The sequence below is a fragment of the Mytilus trossulus genome, chromosome 7 (genome assembly GCF_036588685.1).
Source record: "Mytilus trossulus isolate FHL-02 chromosome 7, PNRI_Mtr1.1.1.hap1, whole genome shotgun sequence".
NCBI lineage: Eukaryota > Metazoa > Mollusca > Bivalvia > Mytilida > Mytilidae > Mytilus > Mytilus trossulus.
In genome coordinates this window covers 45823278-45845536 of record NC_086379.1, presented here as the reverse complement: position 1 = coordinate 45845536, position 22259 = coordinate 45823278, and the positions used below count along the sequence as shown (strand labels likewise).

At 30.6% G+C, this 22259-nt stretch overlaps 1 protein-coding gene across 2 annotated transcripts in view; it reads right to left on the bottom strand.

Annotated features, from left to right (window-relative positions):
• Positions 1-21335, bottom strand: part of LOC134725165 (SEC14-like protein 1) — a 42325-nt gene extending 20990 nt beyond the window's left edge. For both annotated transcript variants that reach the window (XM_063588768.1, XM_063588769.1), the window contains exons 1-4: positions 21149-21335; positions 14948-15097; positions 13826-13957; positions 5833-5961 (exon numbers count right to left, since the gene is read on the bottom strand). In XM_063588768.1, the coding sequence (XP_063444838.1) occupies positions 5833-5961; positions 13826-13957; positions 14948-15097; positions 21149-21211 (474 nt within the window). In that variant the 5' untranslated portion in view covers positions 21212-21335. The remainder of the gene's footprint in view (positions 1-5832; positions 5962-13825; positions 13958-14947; positions 15098-21148) is intronic.
• Positions 21336-22259: the final 924 nt, after the last annotated feature.

Sequence of the window (22259 nt, the reverse complement as noted above, 5' to 3'; positions counted from 1 at the left end):
ATATATATATAAAGGTTCCATTTGTCCAAAACATGAACATGAAAGAATTTTAAGGAAGTTTATGATATTTTTGTGTGTCCTAGGTCAAGAACCTCTGGATTTTGTTAGTCTTTTTGAGTTTTTTCAATTTTGGTTCATTTACATGTATGTTTTTTAATTACCGGTAAGTGTCAATTTGTCTGAACTAGTATGGAGCAGCTGTTCATGCTCTTGTGCTGTTTTCGGCTCTTTGGACGGGTTGTTGTCTCTTTGACACATTCCCTGTTTCCATTTTCTAACCTAGTTATATCATTATCACTGACATCATCAATTTTAAACCTTATATATCCCTATTTTGGAATCTGTGACACTTGACCTGAGAATTTGAAACACTTGAACTTTTGACGTCATACAACAACCACTTTTTCTTTATGGCATCAGATATTTTCTAATTGTGATGTCAGAATTTTTTTTTCATGAACCTCTTGTGGTGTCCAGTAATGGCTGACAAATAGCAAAAGAGTTTTTGTTTCAATCCTTCATCTGCTACAGTCAACCAAAATATTTGACCTTGACCTCAAAATGACTTCATCCTCCACTCATTCTCGTTATTTGTTGGGTGTAGATATTATGTGGAGTCACTATACACCAAGATAGGTTTAAAAGAGGGACGAAAGATACCAAAGAGACAGTCATTATACTCGTAAATCTAAAACAAACTGACCATGCCATGGTTAAAAATGAAAAAGACAAACAGAAAAACAATAGTACACATGACACAACATAGAAAACTAAAGAATAAACAACACGAACCCCACCAAAAACTAGGGATGATCTCAGGTGCTCCGGAAGGGTAAGCAGACCCTGCTCCACATGTGGCACCCGTCGTGTTGCTTATGTGATTACAAATCCGGTAAATAGTCTAATTCGGTAGGTCACATTCATGAAAGGGAAAGGGATTGTAGTTACGACGTAAGGAACATATCCGATATCATTTGTGAAACGGTTATTCAATAACAGTCAACCAACTCGTGATGGCGTCCGTAAAATTTATGAAGGGATGATTTCAACTTCACCATTTGGAACTCTTGGTTTAATAGCTTCCTTGTGAGCAGCAACCCTAAATGTGCTAAAGTGATTTGAAAGTGTAATTATTATTTTCTTCACTAGTGGCAATGGTCACATTGCTGATTGCAAGTAAATTGAATTTATAAATTTCAATATAAAACTCCTGCTTTTTAATTTTCATTTCAAACATGACTTTTTTGTACCCAAAAAGGTGGACTTTATTATTGTATAGAGTTACAAAGATTGATCTGATATCGATACTAAATTAGCCTTTGGTTAATTTGTGCTGCCAAGGTTAAGGTTTTTCAATTGTAAACAATTAATTTGAAGGTCATGGGGTAACAATATTAATCATTGTAATAAAGACCACGATGGCTACGTCAAACCCGTCAAACCCGAGGCACTCAGAAGTTTTATAATCGATAACAAATCAAACCATGATGTGATCACGAATGACATGGTAGCATTGTGCGTAAAATTAGCTAGTTACGGTCATATATGCCAAATTAGATAATGAAGCAGAACACAAATCTTCCGGTTTTTGAAGCTACCGTAATGGGTTTTTAATAAATAGCATTTAATATAATGTGTATGCTGTCAACTTCTTCAGACGACATCTAAATGTAATTTCCTGAGTTAAGTAACATGTATACTGTATCCCAATTATAATAAGAAGATATATTTCTTCATGACCTTGTCTCATCATTTGACACGTACATCTTTGGTAAAAAATATCTTGACTAAACTTAAGGAAATATTCTCATTACAAAAAACAATCATTTATAGAATATTGCATAACGGAATAAGAAAAGAGAAGAAGTAAGTATACAGTTTTAGAAATCCAGCTGTTAAAATATAGTTATGTTATACAACTTATTAAAATCAGTTTTCTTTGCCTTTAATTATTTTAACAATATAATTTGTGTGTCTGTGTCTCAGGGTTAATCATTTTTTTTTGTGTGTGTGTAAAATAATCCTTCCACAAAATTCAGTATCAATGTCTGGCCCAGTGAATCCCTTTATTTACATATAATTGTGCAATTTGGGCAGGAACTACTACAAAATGTGACTTATTAGTGTCGCAAACTGTATAGCAATATATGCAATTGATCATTTAATAACAAATTCTTCCCCCAAATTTCATTCAATACAATATTTGCCTCTAATGCCTCTATTGATAGTTCAATTTCAAATATTTCTTTGTGAGCCTTGTTTTCATAGAGTTGGCAAAGTCTTATTTTCTGTAATATAGACACCCATTTATGGTGTATTCATAGTATCATTTATAATCGATTGCCTGCATATCAACCTTGAATTATAACTTTATTTTAACAAAATACAAAACTTCAATCAATATTTATGGTATTTTTTGCCCCAGATATTGTTTTTCAATATTTTTACATACAAAGGGGCCAAATACTGCAATTATCATGCATTGTCCTTTCAAAATTTAAAGTTCTCAAGTGGAGAATTATTGTATCACACTCAATGGAGATTATCTATATATATATGTCCCAAATGATAAAACTATATACACTTAATTTCAAGGATCATTCTTATCTCATTCCATTCATTTACAAAATTTTAAAATATGAAATTTTCTATTAATTTATAGAAAAAAATATAGGGAAGAAGGTGGCATATTAACTTTAAAGCTATTTTTGGTGGTCTCAATGTGACCATATAAAAAAAAAAAAAAAAATATTTATTCACAAAATATGTTGGGGAAATAGTTATTGATTCTAAATGACCCATTTCTCTATTATACAAAGTAATTTCAAAGGAGTAAGTTCGGTAAGGGCCATATTTGGCCCCAATTATAAAGTTCATAGTTTCAAGACAATAAATGTTTTAAGTTGCCTTAAAGACGTGTTAGAAAGTTAAACAGAACTTTTTTTTTGTCAAAGTTTAGTTCTAACACGTTGATTTTTACATCCAAAAAAGGTCTAAATAAGAGATTTTTGTGAAATTTGAATAAATCAGCTAGATTTCAACCAAATTAAGGACCAGGAAACATAGAGCGCAGGCGTCGACAAGCTTAAGATTCAAATAAGACATGTGAAATGTCTTCACAAACATTATTTTAAAAGATCTTTGTTGTCGACGTATGCGCTCTATGTTTCCTGTCCAATAATTGTTGGAAATTCACCCATTTTCATTGATTTTTTTGTGAAAAATCAATATGAGTACAACTTGTGACGTCATAATGAAACGCAGAAACGTAAAATTTTCAACAAAATGGTTTATATCCTAGCTTTTCAATGTATTAGCGATAATTTATCCTGATATTGGTCGAAAAATCCGAATTTGAAATTTACGCTAAAAAAGGGGGCCATTTTAAGACCTTATCGAACATACTCCTTTGCTGATCAAATAATGGTTGGATAATTTTTATATGTTTGTCTTTCGATCAATTCTTGAATCAATAAACATTATTTCCTACTCCACAGGAATCAGAAATAGCCCAACTAATGCATTTACCCATTACAGAATCCTTTTATCTATGTTTCAACATTACATGACGATTCCTTACTTAAATTGACCTATTAAAAACAATAACAATGTATTTTAAGAACACCAACCCTATTCAAATTCAAAAACTAATTAAGATCTACTCAAATCAATCTCATTTGAAATCATGCAAATTCGTTTAATCTTCATTCTCATGATTCTGTTTTATAAACGTAAGAACCTTGATCATGTTTAACTTGTAAGATCAATACACAAATTGATATTGGACACTAAAGCAGACATTAGAGTAATACAAAAATAAGAATCTTAGTTATCCAGATATGTAAACAATCATCTGTGTCCTGGTTATCTTAATCTATTGACAACAGCTAATGTGCAAAACTTCCCAGGAAAATCAATGTCCGTTCGATTTCTTTAACAGGTTTCCCAAAGCTGTAATCAATTTCCTCTTCAAAAACAACTTCATGACCGAGAAAAACAATGGTCAAATAAAAGAGGGTCTTAAAGATATTTTGATCCCCCCTTAAGGTGGTACCCAACACTTTTACTAAAATTAATTTGGCTTGTTTAATTTTCATAAAATTTTGTCAAAATATTTACTTTGACCCTTTAACAAAAATATGAAAATTTCAAAAACTTTCAACCAACCGTTTTGTCAGAAAAATTACACTGGTTATATAGCAGTTTGACAAACACCAATTTTGATCATTGTGAAGCTTGATATTCCCTTTACAACACAACTTAATTAAAACGTTTAGCTGATTTAACAGAGTTATCTTCCTGTAGTGTTAGGTACCACCTTAAATAAAGGAATAAAAAAAAGGGTTTGCTTTTACTCCTGGTAAAATACTAACGTGAGCTTTTACCTGCACTTGGTGTCTGTCGTCTGTTGAGTTTTATAAAGATCATTTCCTCTGAAAATACTGGGCTAAATTTAACCAAACTGGGCCACAATCATTAACAGAGTATAATACTTTAGAGGAAACATATCTGATGACCCTACTAGAGCAGACATTAGAGCAATACAAAAATAAGAATTTTAGTTATCCAGATATGTAAACAATCATCTGTGTCCTGGTTATCAAAATCTATTGAGGACAGCTAATGTGCAAAACTTCCCAGGAAAATCAATCTCCATTCGATTTCTTTAACAGGTTTCCCAAAGCTTTAATCAATTTCCTCTTTAAAAACAACTTCATGACCGAGAAAAACAGTGGTCAAATAGAGAAAGAGGGTCTTATAGATGTCTAGATCCAATAAAACAAAAGCAACTTTCTGCAAGGAAAGGATGTACTTTTACACACTTGTGATAATAAGTAGATATTTATAACCGTTTGTGTCTATCTGTGGACAGGACATGATTGTCTTTTCCTATCTTATATATCTATCAGTGGTTGAGCATACAAATTACACACATCAAGCAAACAAGCTACAATGTACCGGTATCCAGAATTTTATTTTGAAGAGAATGTTAAGTGGAATTTCTCAAAGTTAAATAAGACTTTTCTCTTCATTACATCTCTGTGTTTAAACCTTTGATTCTCATACAAATCGAAAGCCGTAGAAATGACTGCTTTTTATACATATAAAAGCCTCAAGAAAAATTGGCATATTTTTTTTAAATTATAAAGTATGGCAGATTTAATGTTAGAAATGTCAAATGTCATAAACTACATAATATTCTATACAAAACTACTAATGGAAGCAATGCACTAATGATGCAGACAGATTCTATTTATCAAAACCATGAACAATCGCACAATTCAGAATTAATACATTTTAATATGGTATTGGTAGTAGAAATCAAACATGCAGTATGAGAGTAGGGGACAATAGTATGAGTTAAATAAATGCTTCAATGACTAGGAAAAGTCACAAGCAGAATATGGTGGGGTAAAACATAATTGCAAGCACTCACACTTAGCCTGTTGTCATATAAGTATGTACTTTCTGATACTAAAGGTGTGTTTGACCTGTTGAATTGGATGCTTACAGCAATGAGAAACTTTTGATTGAATTAAAATACTACCGGTAATTTGCATTTTTAACACCATTTTCAGCACTATTGTGCTATTTGAAGGTGTTCAGGTTTATATTGGTGGAGGAAGCAGAAGTGAATGGAGAGAACCACCAACATTTGGTAGAAAAAGTGACAATCCTAATCAATTAAGAATGGAGTCGAGTGCACCCTGAGTATATGGAGAATTTTAATTCATAGCCTCAGTGTTGACAGGCTAGTGATTAAACTACCCAAACCTCTCAGCCACCAAGACCCTAACTAGTAAAACTTTTTACATGAGGGATATGACTTACCTTTTTGATATTTGCAGCATACTGTTTCATAGCAATTTTTTCAACAGTACTCTCAAAATTGAAGAAATGTTTTATATCAAGACTAGCACTTTGTTCAAAACATGTCCATGATGAGTTTTCTGGGTGAACCTAAAAAGAAACAAAATAAAATATTTTTACACATGATACCAAACAACCCTTTCAAGAATAAGAGTCGTCTGTTAAATGTACTCACAGGAGTTGCATTCGTTACAATACAAAAATGTACTAAATAACAAATACACAATATCCCCATGCATTCATTTATTTTTTTCTATTTTATGTGGTTTTTTTTCTATTTGGTGTTGATGTTTGATTTATTTATGAAATATGTCGTCCTAAAATGAAACCATTCCCAAAATAATTCTTTTATTTTAACATTGGACAAACTGACAAAAATATGAATAATTGTCTTTTGCACTTTCACTGAACTACATGTACTGTAGTATACAATTTTATTTGCGGGTGGCTGATGACCACCTATTTGAGTGGGGAATTTAATCCCTAGGTTGAAGACTCATTCTTTCAGCTGTTGTCTTCTCTTTGTTCAGGTAACTATGAGAAAATTTTCACAAAAATAGGTAAGAGTTGGATGAACAGAGTGAGACAGTAGAAATCAATGCATATTAACACCAACTCCCAAAGATAAGGTATGATAATGAAATATATAAATCATTATAATGACAACTCATGACATAACTAGACTGCACCAATGTTAATGTAGTTTATCAAACAGATTAAACTTATTTTGTGGTAAAAGCCATATGTTCACGATGTTACACAATGTATTTATTGTTTTTCGATTAAAATCAGATCCCACAATTTCCTTTAATCAAATATGCTGCAATTAATTTTAGAATTCATTTCATTTTATCAAGGGTTTTGTCTTACTATACAAATCCTTGATTCAATCAAATATGCTGCAATTAATTAATTTGAAACATTGTCATATGATATACAGTGACGTCAATCTTTTAATATACATTGCCAAATAATTAATTAATGTTTTATTGTTTTAATCAGTCATACTCATTCATTATACCTACGACTTCCTGGTGGAGTTTATTAAAGGTCATAGTAATTAATTACAGATCCATATACTTTATAAACATGTATTGTTTATTCAAAAGTTTGAAATATCTTGTCTGTCCAAAAGCTATATCAATGCTCTTCTTATTGAATAAGTAACTATTGATTGGTGTATATTAAAACTACATGTATACTGTTGAGAGTTGCATTCTACAAACATATCAATTATGATACATATTTGATTTTGAATTACAGATCTAAACGCTTTATAAATATATATACATATTGGTTTTGAATTACAGATCTAAACGCTTTATAAATATATATACATATTGTTCAGTTAACAATTCCAAATATATAGTCTTGTCCCAAAAGCTATTCCAATTTATTTTCTAATTTCTCACCAGACTAACGGGGTATAGTGTTTTAAAGGATTGAAACTATTCAGAGTTTATGTTCAACCTTATCAATTATGTTACTCGTTTAATTATTAATGACAGGTCTATATACTTTATAAATATGTATTATTTAGTTTATAGTTTTAAATAATTTTAAAGTTATTTCAATTTATTTATAATTTCTCATGGGACAAACTTGTGAGTGTATCTACAGACTATATTGTTAAGAATTGTATTCTTAAACATATCAATTATGATGCATTTTTAAATATTAATGACATATCTATATACCTTATAAACATGTATTGTTGAGTACAAAATGTTAATTATCTAGTCTTGCCCCAAAAGCTATTTCAATTTATGTATTTAATTTCTCATGGGACTAACTGGAATAGTGTTTAAACAAACTATACAATTCAGAGTTTATTTTCAACTTATCAATTATGAATACATGTTCAACTATTAAATACAAATATAATATATACTTTAGAAACAAATTTTGCTAAAATATCTAGTCTTTTTCCAAAAGCTATTTCAATGTATTTCTAATTTCTTATGTTACTAACTGGGCAGAAGGCAGATCCAGGATTTTAGCTTGACGGGGTCCTAAAATATTTTTTTTATGGAAGTAAATAATCGAGAAATTCCTCTAAAGTGGGGGCAATGTAAATATCTTGCTGTTGACAACCCATGCTTTGTAAATTCAAGGGAAAGGCGCAGGCCCCAAATACCCCCACCTGAATCCAGCCCGCTGGGAGTATATATATGATTTACTATTAAGAACTTTTCTGTTCCAAGTTATATTCTTCAAACTTATCAATTATGATATTTAAGGAATACATGTTTAATTATACAGGTTTCATCAACTAAAAGCATAGTGTTATACATGCGTTTCATATTTTACAATTTAAACAAAACTTAGCTTGCAAAACAATTTTTCTGTGACTGGAATGGAAATTGATTGCTTTTACAACCATTCAGCAGAAAATAACAATATAAAGATGTATAGTTGCTAAATGAGATAATAATCTATGAATAAAAATACCCATTTTCTGTCCAAGTCATCACATGGTCATAATAATTGTTTGATTATTGCATCACAAAAGGGTTTTATCAAGGTCATCAAATGAAAAGATTTATAGCTCGATTATTGGCTTAGTCAAGTTATAAGGCAAAAGAATCAGACTACGCCATGGAAACAGTAATTGATTTCATTAGCAATTGGTGAATTACTGATTACCAAAAAAAAGATTTCGCTTCAACTTTTTAAGATGTGTATCATTCTGACAAAACCCAAGGATTCCAAAAGGTCTTTAAAAACCAAAGTATAACAGAGTGTTATAAAATCCTTGTAGTCAAAGTGTGGACTCAGGTTCCAATCTTAATCTTAATCATAAAGTACCTACAGAAATCTAAATAACATATGAAAGCAAATAAATAAGGAACAAATATCTCAGAGAATAAATCTGTGCTTACACCAATTTAAGTGTGCACCAATAAGGAAAACAAATCTGAGTGTACATCAACAAGGAAAACAAATCTGAGTGTACACCAATAAGGAAAACAAATCTGAGTATACACCAATAAGGAAAACAAACCTGATTGACACCAATAAGGAAAACAAATCTGAGTGTACACCAATAAGGAAAACAAATCTGAGTGTACACCAATAAGGAAAACAAATCTGTGTGTAGTACTGTGTACACCAATAAGGAAAACAAATCTGAGTGTACACCAATAAGGAAAACAAATCTGAGTGTACACCAATAAGGAAAACAAATCTGAGTGTACAGTGTACACCAATAAGGAAAACAAATCTGAGTGCAATAAGGAAAACAAATCTGAGTGTACACCAATAAGGAAAACAAATCTGAGTGTACACCAATAAGGAAAACAAATCTGAGTGTACACCAATAAGGAAAACAAATCTGAGTGTACAGTGTACACCAATAAGGAAAACAAATCTGAGTGTACAGTGTACACCAATAAGGAAAACAAATCTGAGTGTACACTAATAAGGAAAACAAATCTGTGTGTACACCAATAAGGAAAACAAATCTGAGTATACACCAATAAGGAAAACAAACCTGATTGACACCAATAAGGAAAACAAATCTGAGTGTACACCAATAAGGAAAACAAATCTGAGTGTACACCAATAAGGAAAACAAATCTGAGTGTACACCAATAAGGAAAACAAATCTGAGTGTACACCAATAAGGAAAACAAATCTGAGTGTACAGTGTACACCAATAAGGAAAACAAATCTGAGTGAATAAGGAAAACAAATCTGAGTGTACAGTGTACACCAATAAGGAAAACAAATCTGAGTGTACACCAATAAGGAAAACAAATCTGTGTGTACACCAATAAGGAAAACAAATCTGAGTATACACCAATAAGGAAAACAAACCTGATTGACACCAATAAGGAAAACAAATCTGAGTGTACATCAATAAGGAAAACAAATATGAGTGTACACCAATAAGGAAAACAAATCTGTGTGTACACCAATAAGGAAAACAAATCTGAGTGTACACCAATAAGGAAAACAAATCTGAGTGTACACCAATAAGGAAAACAAATCTGAGTGTACAGTGTACACCAATAAGGAAAACAAATCTGAGTGTACACCAATAAGGAAAACAAAACTGAGTGTTCACCAATAAGGAAAACAAATCTGTGTGTACACCAATAAGGAAAACAAATCTGAGTGTACAGTGTACACCAATAAGGAAAACAAATCTGTGTGTACACCAATAAGGAAAACAAATCTGAGTGTACACCAATAAGGAAAACAAACCTGAGTGTACACCAATAAGGAAAACAAACCTGAGTGTACACCAATAAGGAAAACAAATCTGAGTGTACACCAATAAGGAAACCAAATCTGAGTGTACACCAATAAGGAAAACAAATCTGTGTGTACACCAATAAGGAAAACAAATCTGTGTGTACACCAATAAGGAAAACAAATCTGAGTGTACACCAATAAGGAAAACAAATCTGAGTGTACAGTGTACACCAATAAGGAAAACAAATCTGAGTGTACACCAATAAGGAAAACAAATCTGAGTGTACAGTGTGCACCAATAAGGAAAACAAAACTGAGTGTTCACCAATAAGGAAAACAAATCTGAGTGTACACCAATAATGAAAAAATCTAAAATACACCAATGAGGAATCATACATAATCAGCCATTGAAATCTGTATATATAGTAGTATGTGGTTTGCAAATTTTCAAATTTCTCTGAAAGATTTTTCCACAAATGATTTTTATTTTCTTGTTTTCAAACTTTTCCTTTGTACTACTAGAAGAAGAAAGAAAACAAAATCAAGGACAGTGTTAACAATTGTATTGCTGACAACTACATACAACCTTTTGGCAAGACAAACAGATCAAAATATAAGTACTTAATTGTTATCTATTTATTTTACAAATCTATTCATTTGTACTACAACAAGATGTATAAATTGGTGTCGGAGACCGGTCATACCTATGTACAATAACAATGGACCAATTTAGGATTATCTTTATTTCTAATAACTCATCTTTTAAAAATACAAATGGTCCAAGCTTCAAGCAATTAGATACATGTATATTTACCTAGTGTAAATAGATTTCAGTAGAATTAAGGCACCTTACTCTCAAGATTTTTATCTTATCTAGATTTCCCACAAGTGGATAAGAAAAGGTTTCTATCAACTCTTATAAAAATTTTCAAATCCATCTGATCAGTTTCATTTTAAATCGAATTTTGAGATCCCAGCCAGGTCAAAAAAACAAATTAACAAACAAAACTAAAATAAAGATGCAAATAAAATATTTGGTTCACTAAATGTATAAGCAAGCAATATCCAATCAGTAAACTTAGTGAACATTAAGCTTGGAGTCTTTTTAACTCTGCTTGCAGGAAAAGGGGAGGGGGGATTTCCTTCTGGAAACTTTTAAAATTAGTTGTGCGTGTCATCTTTGTAGGAAGTGGAATAAAGCATGTTATAAAACTCAATATACATGTAATATTTGCTACTGAACTTTATGCACCTTAAAATCAGTCAGTGAAATATAAAGGTATCTATGGGGATGTTTGTTAAAGAACATAACAGCAACTAAAGTACATGGATGGTAATATGAAGGGCCAATGTTTTTAATTTTCAAATTCTTTATCATTTAAAAAAAAGTAATTATAAGTCTGTTTCAACTATCATGACTAGCAGATGCACTTAAAGGAGGAATATGTTTCTCTTAGACCTTCTATGGATGAATACAATTAAGCGTTTTGAGTAAAACATGAATAAATTCAAGTTAACCATTTAACTATCTATAGTTTACATTTAGACAGAAAATTGATTTTTACCTACATCTTACACCTGCATACATGTATGTAAGATGCAACATATGGTTGAAACTGCTAATATATTGTAATTTTATAGTTATGTTTACTTTAATCTACATCCATGACTTTCTATTTTCAAATATTAACAGATATGCAAGCTTAAGGGAAAATTGAAAACAAATACAGAAAACAAATATTTTAAATATTCAAACATGATGTGAAATGTCATGTTTGATAAAAAGCAAACAAAATTATGTCAAAGTATCTATTTATAAGGGCTCCTATTAATAATAAGCCAATTTTATTAGTACAATTATTATTATCATAAACAAATTTTAAATATTTAAACATTATGTTTGCCACGTTTAATAAAAAACAAACAAAATGCGTCAAAGTATCTGTTTATAAAGGCTCCTATTAATAATTAGCCAATATTGTTGGTACAATTACTCCCCAAGGTGAAAATTTATATATTAATCAATGATGCTGACAATGCAGAACTTTGGACCATATGTAATGAATTGATATAAATGGATATAAAACAGCAACATAAAATAGGCCTATTTTTTGCATGTCATGTTGACAATCATTATCCGATTAAATTTAGAGGGGTTTAGAAGTTGATTGTTATCACTACTGGTAATATAAGTAAAAAATATTGTTTGTTATGGCAAAACATGTCCTAGAAATTTGATTACACAGAAAAAAGGATGCGCCTCTTGCATATATATTATCTATTATCTATTATTTACATATATACAGTTATAAATGGACAAAACTAAAGAACGGTAAAAGTGGTGCTACCCAAATTTGTGTTTGATTTGAGTTCCATACATTTGGTAATTACAAACTGAAGCTAAAGAATGGATACCAACTTTTTAGACATACAGATGGTTGAATAGACAGACAAGGTCAAACTTATATTAATGCCCCCTACCCTCAGCTACACTAATTTGTCTTTTGGTTTTTTAACTAACAGATAATTAGGATAATAAGGACATCAAACAAAAGAAGTGATTTGCAGCTGCAGCTTCACAGTCAGGCAACACAATTACTCAAGGAAATTGATCAAAAGGCATGCAGTCTCACAACAATAATAACTCTAGCAATACTTCCTTGAAAATCGCCATCATGGATGTCAATGCTCATTTCTTAAACAGAGGGGGTTTAATAGGAAGTCTTTAATGGAAGTTTAATTCATCCATCTTATGATAAATTTCTGATACTTGATAATCCAGTTTTCTTAGAAACTTTTGAAGGATGCCTCATATCATAGTACGGTGATCTATATTTGTTAATTTCTGTGTCATTTTGGTCTCTTTTTTGGACAGTTGTCTCATTAGCAATCATACCGCATCTTCTTTTTTATAAACTTACAATTTACAGAAGTTTTAATAAAGTCACTAACATTGACTACTATAAAAAAACTTTCTCCTGTAATTTTCTATATTAGAAATTCTTCCAATTAGTAAGATAAGTGTAATTACCACGAAATAAGATGTTTTTTAATCAACTTCATCCTCTAAATTAGGTTTTTACCTAATAAATTCTTCCTTTAAATTAGGGTTATACCTCAAATTCAAACAGATAAAAAGTAATTTACTTGTGAAACACACTTGAACAATGATCACTGATGATGATGTACTTATCCCCCCCCAAGTGCATGTAGGCATTTTAACCTATAATGGTTTAATTTTTAAATTGTTATTTGGATGGAGAGTTGTCTCATTGGCACTCACACCACATCTTCCTATATCTATTGACTTAACATTGTATTTCAAATGTGTAAATAAATAAAATTTCAAAGAAATACTTATTGGTACTTATAAACAAATAGCTTCATAATGTTATAATGTAGGACAGTACTTGTAGTACTTCAAAATAAGTATTATTGGTAAATCCATCTCTTTCATACCCAGCAATGCTTATGCCTGATAATAATGAGTTTACGTATGAGCTGAGCCTGATAGAAAATTAACCTTATGAAGTGCACATATACATAACATAATTTATAAGGTTGAAGAATTCTAATAAAATACATTGTAGATCTAGACTTGGTATTTGAGCCTGAATTAATGTCTGATATGAAATTATAGCATCTTTCTTGCAAGCTTGAAACTTGGCTGCTTGGGGTGCTTCAACAGCTTCACCAATAATCAATTCAAGGATAGTTTATACTTAATAAACGCTATTAACTATTTATAACTTACCGAGTAAAAACAATGCTCGTTAATTATGATTCTTGAAGAAAAACTTTCATTATGGGCATCTATGGTCAAGGTACGAGCTTTACGGTTCAGTGCATTCTTTTGGATGAATACCACATGATCTACTCCAACAATCTGCAAAAGAAAAAAATATGTTTGTTTATATTTCAGATGCTATTTCTGGAAAGGAAAAAAATATATTTGTTTATATTTCAGATGCTATTTCTGGAAAAGAATTTAAACAAACTTGAAAGGCACTTATAATTCAATTAGTTTTAAAAACACAGTTCCTTAACTAATCAAACAGGTGTTAATACATAGATAAAAGAAAAGCATGAAAATTATCTCTTTCAACACCTAAATATTTTGTTTTCAATTCTTAATTTAAATGAGATGAAAAATAATAAACAGTCATCCCATTATATAAATTTACAGCTGTTGTCAGTCTTTTCTTATTTTTAATCCTCAAACAGCAGTTTCTTTCGTCCTTTTTAAAATGTTGCTTTCACAAAAATGTAACTAGCGTGTTTATTACATAAAAGCTTAGGTTTTGGCAGTCTTCAAACATTCGAGTTTCAAAAGACCAGACAGATTTTTCACCAATTCTTATACACCATACATGTACATGATGATATACTTGACTACATGTACATGCACAGTACTGCTGGGAAACTCAAGGTAATTGATTCTAGCAAAATCAATCAGACTAACATGACTAAAGAATCTCAGTAAAAATATATTTTTTTGTAATTCACTTGTATGATATTTCTTTACAAATGTTATAATTACATGTACATGTTATTATAAACATTCACTCTGTTTTACTCCTTTACATTAAACAAACTCAGAACTTCACCAATTTAAGTTCATTGGTGTTACATATTAAATGAATACAACAATCACCATTCAAGTTTACAATTGTACTGGGTTATCATTTTACGTCCTTGTTTAAAAATTGTATATTGTTCTAATTTTCTAAGTTCTTCTGGTTTTTTTCTGTGGATTCATGCAGATCTAGGGTTAATCTAGAAAAATGTACTTTAAAGCTAGATACATGCATGTAAAAACTGGGGAAATTGAGGCTTACAATGATTTTCCCCCAAAAAGAGAATTAAATATGCATACCTTTTTGAGAAGGTAAGGTGCATCAACATTCAGGCGACATCTCCTCTCAATATCATGTTGAGATTCATCTTCACTTGTCCAGTCCGAGATAGTATCTGATCCAAGAAACACTGGAATCATCTTACAGGTTGGAAATCTCTTCTCATATGCCTAAAGAATTAAACAATTGAAATATTTTAAAATATATATGACAAAAACTCGACATTTACTAAAGAAGTGGTGCAAAACTTACATGAGAACAAATAAAACTAGATTATGCCATTGCAAGCAATAGCGGATGGCACCCTTGCCATGTTGCCAGGCGAGTTCCCCTGTTGCCAGGTGAGTGGCATTCATTAAGAAAATTCTATAGATGTTTTCAGGATCCTTGCATTTTGGGATTGTTTGTAATGATATACATGTACACTTTTTGTAAATACCTTCAAAATATAAAGACAGACAATTGATTATCATAGCAGAAAGAAGAATGAGTAATCCCTTCCCTAGCAATTGATGGGTGAACACATTCAAATATTCAGTGTGCCTATTTGACAGAAATAAATTGGAAATGTGTCCATGGGACACATATGTTGCCCCTGCTTGCATAAAACATTATAAAGGGACATAACTCAAGAAAGGTAAAAGTTACACTACCAAAATTCAGATCTGTGTATTGTGGTAATAAACATTGTGCACAAGTTTCATAAATGGCAGACCTGAGTTAGAGAGTGGAAACACAATATTCAGCAATTTTTCCATTTGTTCAGCGGCATAACTCTAGAATTGTCTGACTCCACCAAAATTCAAACTTGATTTGTGTTTTGTGGTAAGAAGCATTGTGTACAAGTTTCATAACATATGGTTGGTTGAGACAAACTAAAGTTAGAGAATGGAAACCAATTTTGGGATTTATTGACGTACAAACAAACGAGGGTAAAACTTATTCCCCCTTCATTATGTCGGTAATATTTCAGTCATTCTTTGAATTTTTATGTATATTCAGGCTGAAGGGGAAATTTCAAACAGCATACAACTTTTATCAGTTCAATGAGGACGTTACAAGTAAATATGAACACAATTGATGTAGGAGGCTGACCTACATGTATTTATATAGATACATAAAGATAATTAATCTCCTCAACCTTAAATGAAGACATTAAATCTACAATATTATACATGTAATATTAACTCCTACACATGCATGTTAAATTAATTTTTATAATAGATATTCCCTTGTTAGAAAGTTTCTTTTTTTCTTCTATTTTTCACCTAAAAGATGTATTCATATAGTGGATTGATTAATTTAAAAGATGTCATTTTTGTACACCCTTATTGTCAATTTCAACATCAATATTGACGGTTCACTAAATATGATTTATTAATTTTTGATGTTATGTCAATATCCATTTGTTTTATATGCTTCCAAAATTAATAAAAGGATTGTGTTTTGCCACAAGTAATATAAATTGCACAAATCAATTACCTTGTATGAATAAATTCATACCAATATGCTATGAAAATTGTTTGAGTGTATATAACATTGTGTCTTGTATCTATCTTTGTAAGTTTTCAAAAAAGCCAAAATGGGAATTCTACCGTAATACTTGGTATAAAAAACAAAAAAATCAAAATAAGAGGTGCAAAAGTTCATATGATGGCCAGATTTTTTTGACAAAAATTAATATAAACCACAAACTTATTCTAGCTACACTAATTAGGATCATTCAGCTTAAAAGTTTGGTTGGAATTGGTTCATTAGTTTCAGAGGGGAAACTGTTTAAAAAAAGTTTACACAACAACAGATGGCAACAGGAATCGAGAGTTAAATTAAACAACAACCAAATGGCAGCATGGTACTCCTCACTCTTCAAACATTCAGATTAAAAGAATTTCAAAAGATGTAACATCAACATTGACACAATAAACTTCAGATCTCATACTGTTATGACTTTTGAATTTTTTCTGTAGGTCAACCCTCACAATATTTGAATTAAATATCTATTTAAAACAAAAATTAATGTGATTTACATATAAGCCCTTAAATTTTACGGTAACTGGCGCCTGACATTTGGTCATACAAATGTATCTCATTTACTAATTTAATGTCAATTTTTTAAATAAAACTTCTTAAAGATTTAGTTTAAAACTCAATACTAATCTTTATTAACCTATTTAATTTCTAAATGTTTGTAAACAAAGTATTCATATTCATTTTAAAATATTTGACCTACTTTTAATCAATTTATGCCCAATGCAATCAGTTCATTTCAAGTACACCATTTTGTACAAAGACTGTTTTTATACAGAATTAATCAATTGCTGATATTTTTGTAATTCCAAAATGAATTTCATGTACAAATGTAGTTTATTTTTTTACTTGTAGAATTTTCAACAACATGACTTCTATTAAGTAATTAAATTGTATAACACTATTTGATTTCACGTTAATCATTTTGAGTTAACATCTAATAACAATTTTCATGAGTTTTTTTCAATACATTTAAATGTCTAGTTTTTGTTATGCATTTATATGAATCAATATATTTGCACAACTAATATCATAGTAGTAATACAAGATTGATCTGAAGTTCGAGCAGTGAAGAATTGCCTCTGAGGAGGTCTAATTCTGAAGTTTTTAAATAGTAAAGATAGTATGCAGAAAATTTCTTGCATAAAATCAAATCTATTATTCTTTTGTAAGTGCTGATAGATATATATATATACATTTGTATAATAAAATGGAAAAAAAAACTGTCAATCCAAGCTCCTAATAGTCCCTTTAATAATATAAACAAAATCTTAACAACAGGTACTTTTTAGTGTTATACAACACAATGTATGAAGTTATAAATATAGGAAGATGTGGTATGAGTCAGGCCTGGGGTAATGGTAATTTGTAATTGTAATGCATTGTAATATTACTTTTTTTGGATGTAATGCAAAGTAATTTGTAATGCACATTTTCTGCATTACAATTACATGTAATGTAATGATTACTTTAGTTAAAAATTGATGTAATACCCCCATTACAGTACATTACATTTCATTACAAATTGGTAAAATAAATAAAAGTTGAAGAATTTTGTATAATAAAAATAAGATATTAACAAAAACAAAAGAAAGTATTGAATAAAATTTTTGTCACAGTTAATTACTGTATTAAATAAATTACATCAATCTTTAAAATATGCATTAAGGTAAGAAAAATAAAATGGTAAAAAATATCAAGTGTTTGATCTTGGTTTCTGATATTTGTTTAATATGATATGGGAATATTTTTGTGTTAGGTGGTCTTTGAAAAATCTTATAAAAAAAAATATCAAACAAAACCATATAGATCAATGAAAAAAATATGAAGATGAAAATTTCATAATATTATACACACCTTACATGTATTTCAATGAAATATTGAATATATCAAACAACATTTTTAAACCAAACTGTGGTTTGGGTCCTGTCTGTGTTGTTATTTCACCTAATTAATTTCACAATGTTTTTATTGCAATCAAATCTTCTCAACTTATGTTTGTCCTCACAGAACCCTTAGGCATTTCACAAGATAATCCTTTAATGACACATTTATTATATCCCTTTGAAATCCTTAATGATGTCTTAATGATTAAGAGATCAATGTTAGAAACAAAATTATATGATAATTTATTTATTTTTTACCACCACCTATAAAGAAACTTAAAAGTGACTTTTTCAGTTTCATGCCTCCTACTACTCAATCAAAGGGTATAGACGCAGGTATGGTGCAGTACATGATGTTGACATCTCAATGTTTATTGAAAACGTCAAGAAATTTCAATTAATGCACTGGAATAATGGAAGTCAAATTCAGTGTGCCTTTCTTCTTTGGTTAATACATCTATCAAGTATATAGCCATTTCCCACACATAAGCTAGCCTGTAGAATGGCTATAAAGTATTGCCGGAAAGGTGTACAGAACTGATCACTGTTCTCTTAATGGCATCACATTTAAACCACTTATGATGATAAAGTGCAATGGACATATTAATTAACCAGTATTTGAAGTCTATGTCCCTAACACTGTATACATATGTACATATACCTCTGTTTTTTAAATGCTTTTTGTGTTTATATTGAAAAAAGTAATGTGTAATGTAATGCATTACACAGACAAAGTAATTGTAATGTAATGCATTACATTGCAATGTAATGGCCCCAGGCCTGGTATGAGTGTCAATGAGACAACTCTCAATCCAAGTATCAATTCATAAAGGTAAACCATTATTGGTCAAGGTATGGCCTTCAATACAGAGCTTTGGCTCATACCAAAAAGCAAACTATAAAGGGCCCCAAAAATTTATTAGTGTAAAACCATTCAAATGAGAAAAACAACAGTCTCATCTATATAAAAAACGAAAAAGAAGAAACACAAAAAAAGATAACTACTGAACATCAGATTACTGCCTTAGGACATGTACAGGTGCAAACAATTGCAGTGGGTTGCAACTTTTTAATGGTACCAAACCTTCTTCCTACTCTGAAACAATTGTATAACTTCACAACAAAGAAGGACACACCATAAAATATCAAATGGAAGGCTTAAAATTAACTCAATAAAAAATGTAGTCACACAAATTAACACACAATAAACGAATAAATTTGATTTATTCAACATTAGTATAAAGGAAATACATTTTGGCCTCCTCAATTAAACTCATATTTATATTTTTTCTAATACATTTGTGTACATGTAGATTCATTCAAATGCATAAAAACAACTTTAAGGTACACATACATGTAGTACTGTGTACATTGTACATGTGTGTGCATCTACATGTACACAAAAAAATGTATGTAACTGAATCAATTTCCTAAAAACCCAGTTAAATTGTAGAGCTCTGCTAGTTAAAAATTGTCCATCAATTGGAGTCACAATTCTGACTTAATTCTGTTTTGACAAAGATGTGTAACAGGTTGGTGGAACATTTGTTGCAAAAAAACTGGCAAGATCTGGTTTTCAAAGCTGTACATGTTGAAAAAGCTGTTATTAATAAGAATTCTTCCAGGTTTTTAACCCTGGACTTTAGAATTGCCACAACATGCAAGTAACTAATGTCAATTATATACCAGGATGCAATTGGGAGTATGAAAATGCAAGCAAATACTTAAGAGATATTTACAATTCAATTTTCATCTGACAGCATATATTATACATGTATATGTGAAAAATCATTTGTTATGTTATTGATTCTTATATAATTTTTTAATACAAACTGATACATGTACATCTACAATATATGAACCCACAAAAACAACATTTGTTTATTATGTACAGTAATTAATATATTTTGTTTATCAATTTGTGTCATTGTGCATGCTCAAGCTGGCCTGTAAAAGTTTTAGCATAAACCTACATCATACCATGTATTATGCTTATTAAACAAATGCAAATCAAAATGAAAAATACTTTTTTCTGTTTAAAGATAACACTTATATTACAAATTTGAAATGTTTTTGGTGGAAATCAGGTGTCTTGCCTGTTATTGCTGTTGACAAATTAAAAGAATAAGTCCACCTACACAAATGTACATGTATAAGTAAAATGTGATTGCTTCAAAAGGTCCACTGCATTTTATATAAATAAGGACGACTAAAAAGGTTAATAACAGACTGTATCTAAACATAAACTGTCAAATTCACTGAAGGTTCAACATGTTAAACAAAGTTTTAGGTTATGCATCTATGTTCCAAAAAAAAAATAACCAAAGACTCAACCTAACTGTTAAAGACACCAGAAATTATGCAATTGAAGCATTATTCTGTCTTACTTCTTAGATACATATCACATTTTGTCGTCTGTTCAGACAACAAAACAAGGGTTCATTTGTTTATCATTCATCTAGTCTGCACCAAGTTGTCTGAACCAATACAATTTCCTAATTCTCGGGATATCAGGAAAATATTTAATTAAACATGATAGTCATTTTAGACATATTTTTACAAGGTATTTTACGGTTATTGCTATAGTACATGTACAGAAGATAAATCAAAAACTTTAAAATATGTCTTGTTACCTTTTTAGTCCATTGCATTAAGTATATTTAAGAAAGTTCCATAATGATATAAAAAAAAACATTGCACAAACTGAAAACAGTATTTCAAAGTCTAAAGGATTACGTTCAGCTGTTCGGTGCATGTCAGACAGATAGGCTACAAAAGTAAACAAGTTGAATTATAATAAAAACATACCGCCATGACCAGTTCAAACGGATGTTTATATACCCTGACTGGTGACTGATACTTCTGCACCATCCTGATATATTGTTTAAGTCATTATAACAAAAATATTCACTGAATTCTATTTTCACTTCCACTTTGTTGTCGTTTTACTTATTTTGACATATCTTTCGAATCACGTCAACCGGATATCTATCCTCATAATATAGTTTAAATTAAAACTAGTGATACAATTTGAGATAAGATGGTACTTAATCTAAATATTACTGCTTGAATAACTTCCATAAATATAAATATTTTTGCATAAAAAATACAGTCAGTCTGCAGATATAAATAAGAATCTATAATTTCAGGGCACTTGTTGATATTCGTACGCATTTTCATCACGTGATTTAAAGTCTTTATTAGCGGTAAATTTGAAAGACATCTTTTTCTTGTATTTCTTTTCCACTAATCAAGTTATAAGTTAACGTTTCTAGAAGCAAATTCAGGGGGGAATGGGTAAAAAGAATGGAACAGGTCATGTTCTTCTCAAGATATTTTATGATAAAAACCCGCAAGGAAAGGATTGTGCTTGATTTCCATCTGATAAAGAACGAGTGTATCGGACTGATGATCACTGATGTCAGGCAATCTGTTTTACAGTTTTTTAACGTGCAGTTTAATTGGTATGTCAGTAACTGCCAGTAGTCCTTTGATAGTGTATGTAGTATTGTCAATTTGCTTATTTTCTTTCAAATTGGTTATACCTATTAATCATCTGACATTGGACCGTCGGCCTTCGTTTTAGTTTGAACATTTATAATATATATTTATATGTTGTGGGTCTCATTGGGGTCTAAACGTGACGCGGGATTGCCGATTTTTCGTAAGCGTGAAACGTGAAAGTCAAATTATTGTGTCGTGAAAACGGGAAATGAGGTCTTGCGGGACCCGGGAAATGACAAAAAAATAAGAATTGGTTACCGTACATAGTGTAAGCGGGATACGGGAATCTGACAAAACAGTAAGCGGGATACGGGAATCTGACAAAACAGTAAGCGGGATCCGGGATCGGAACCCCCCAATGAGACCCCCTATGTTGGCGTTTAGTGCCTTTAGTATGGTCTCCATTATCAGTCAC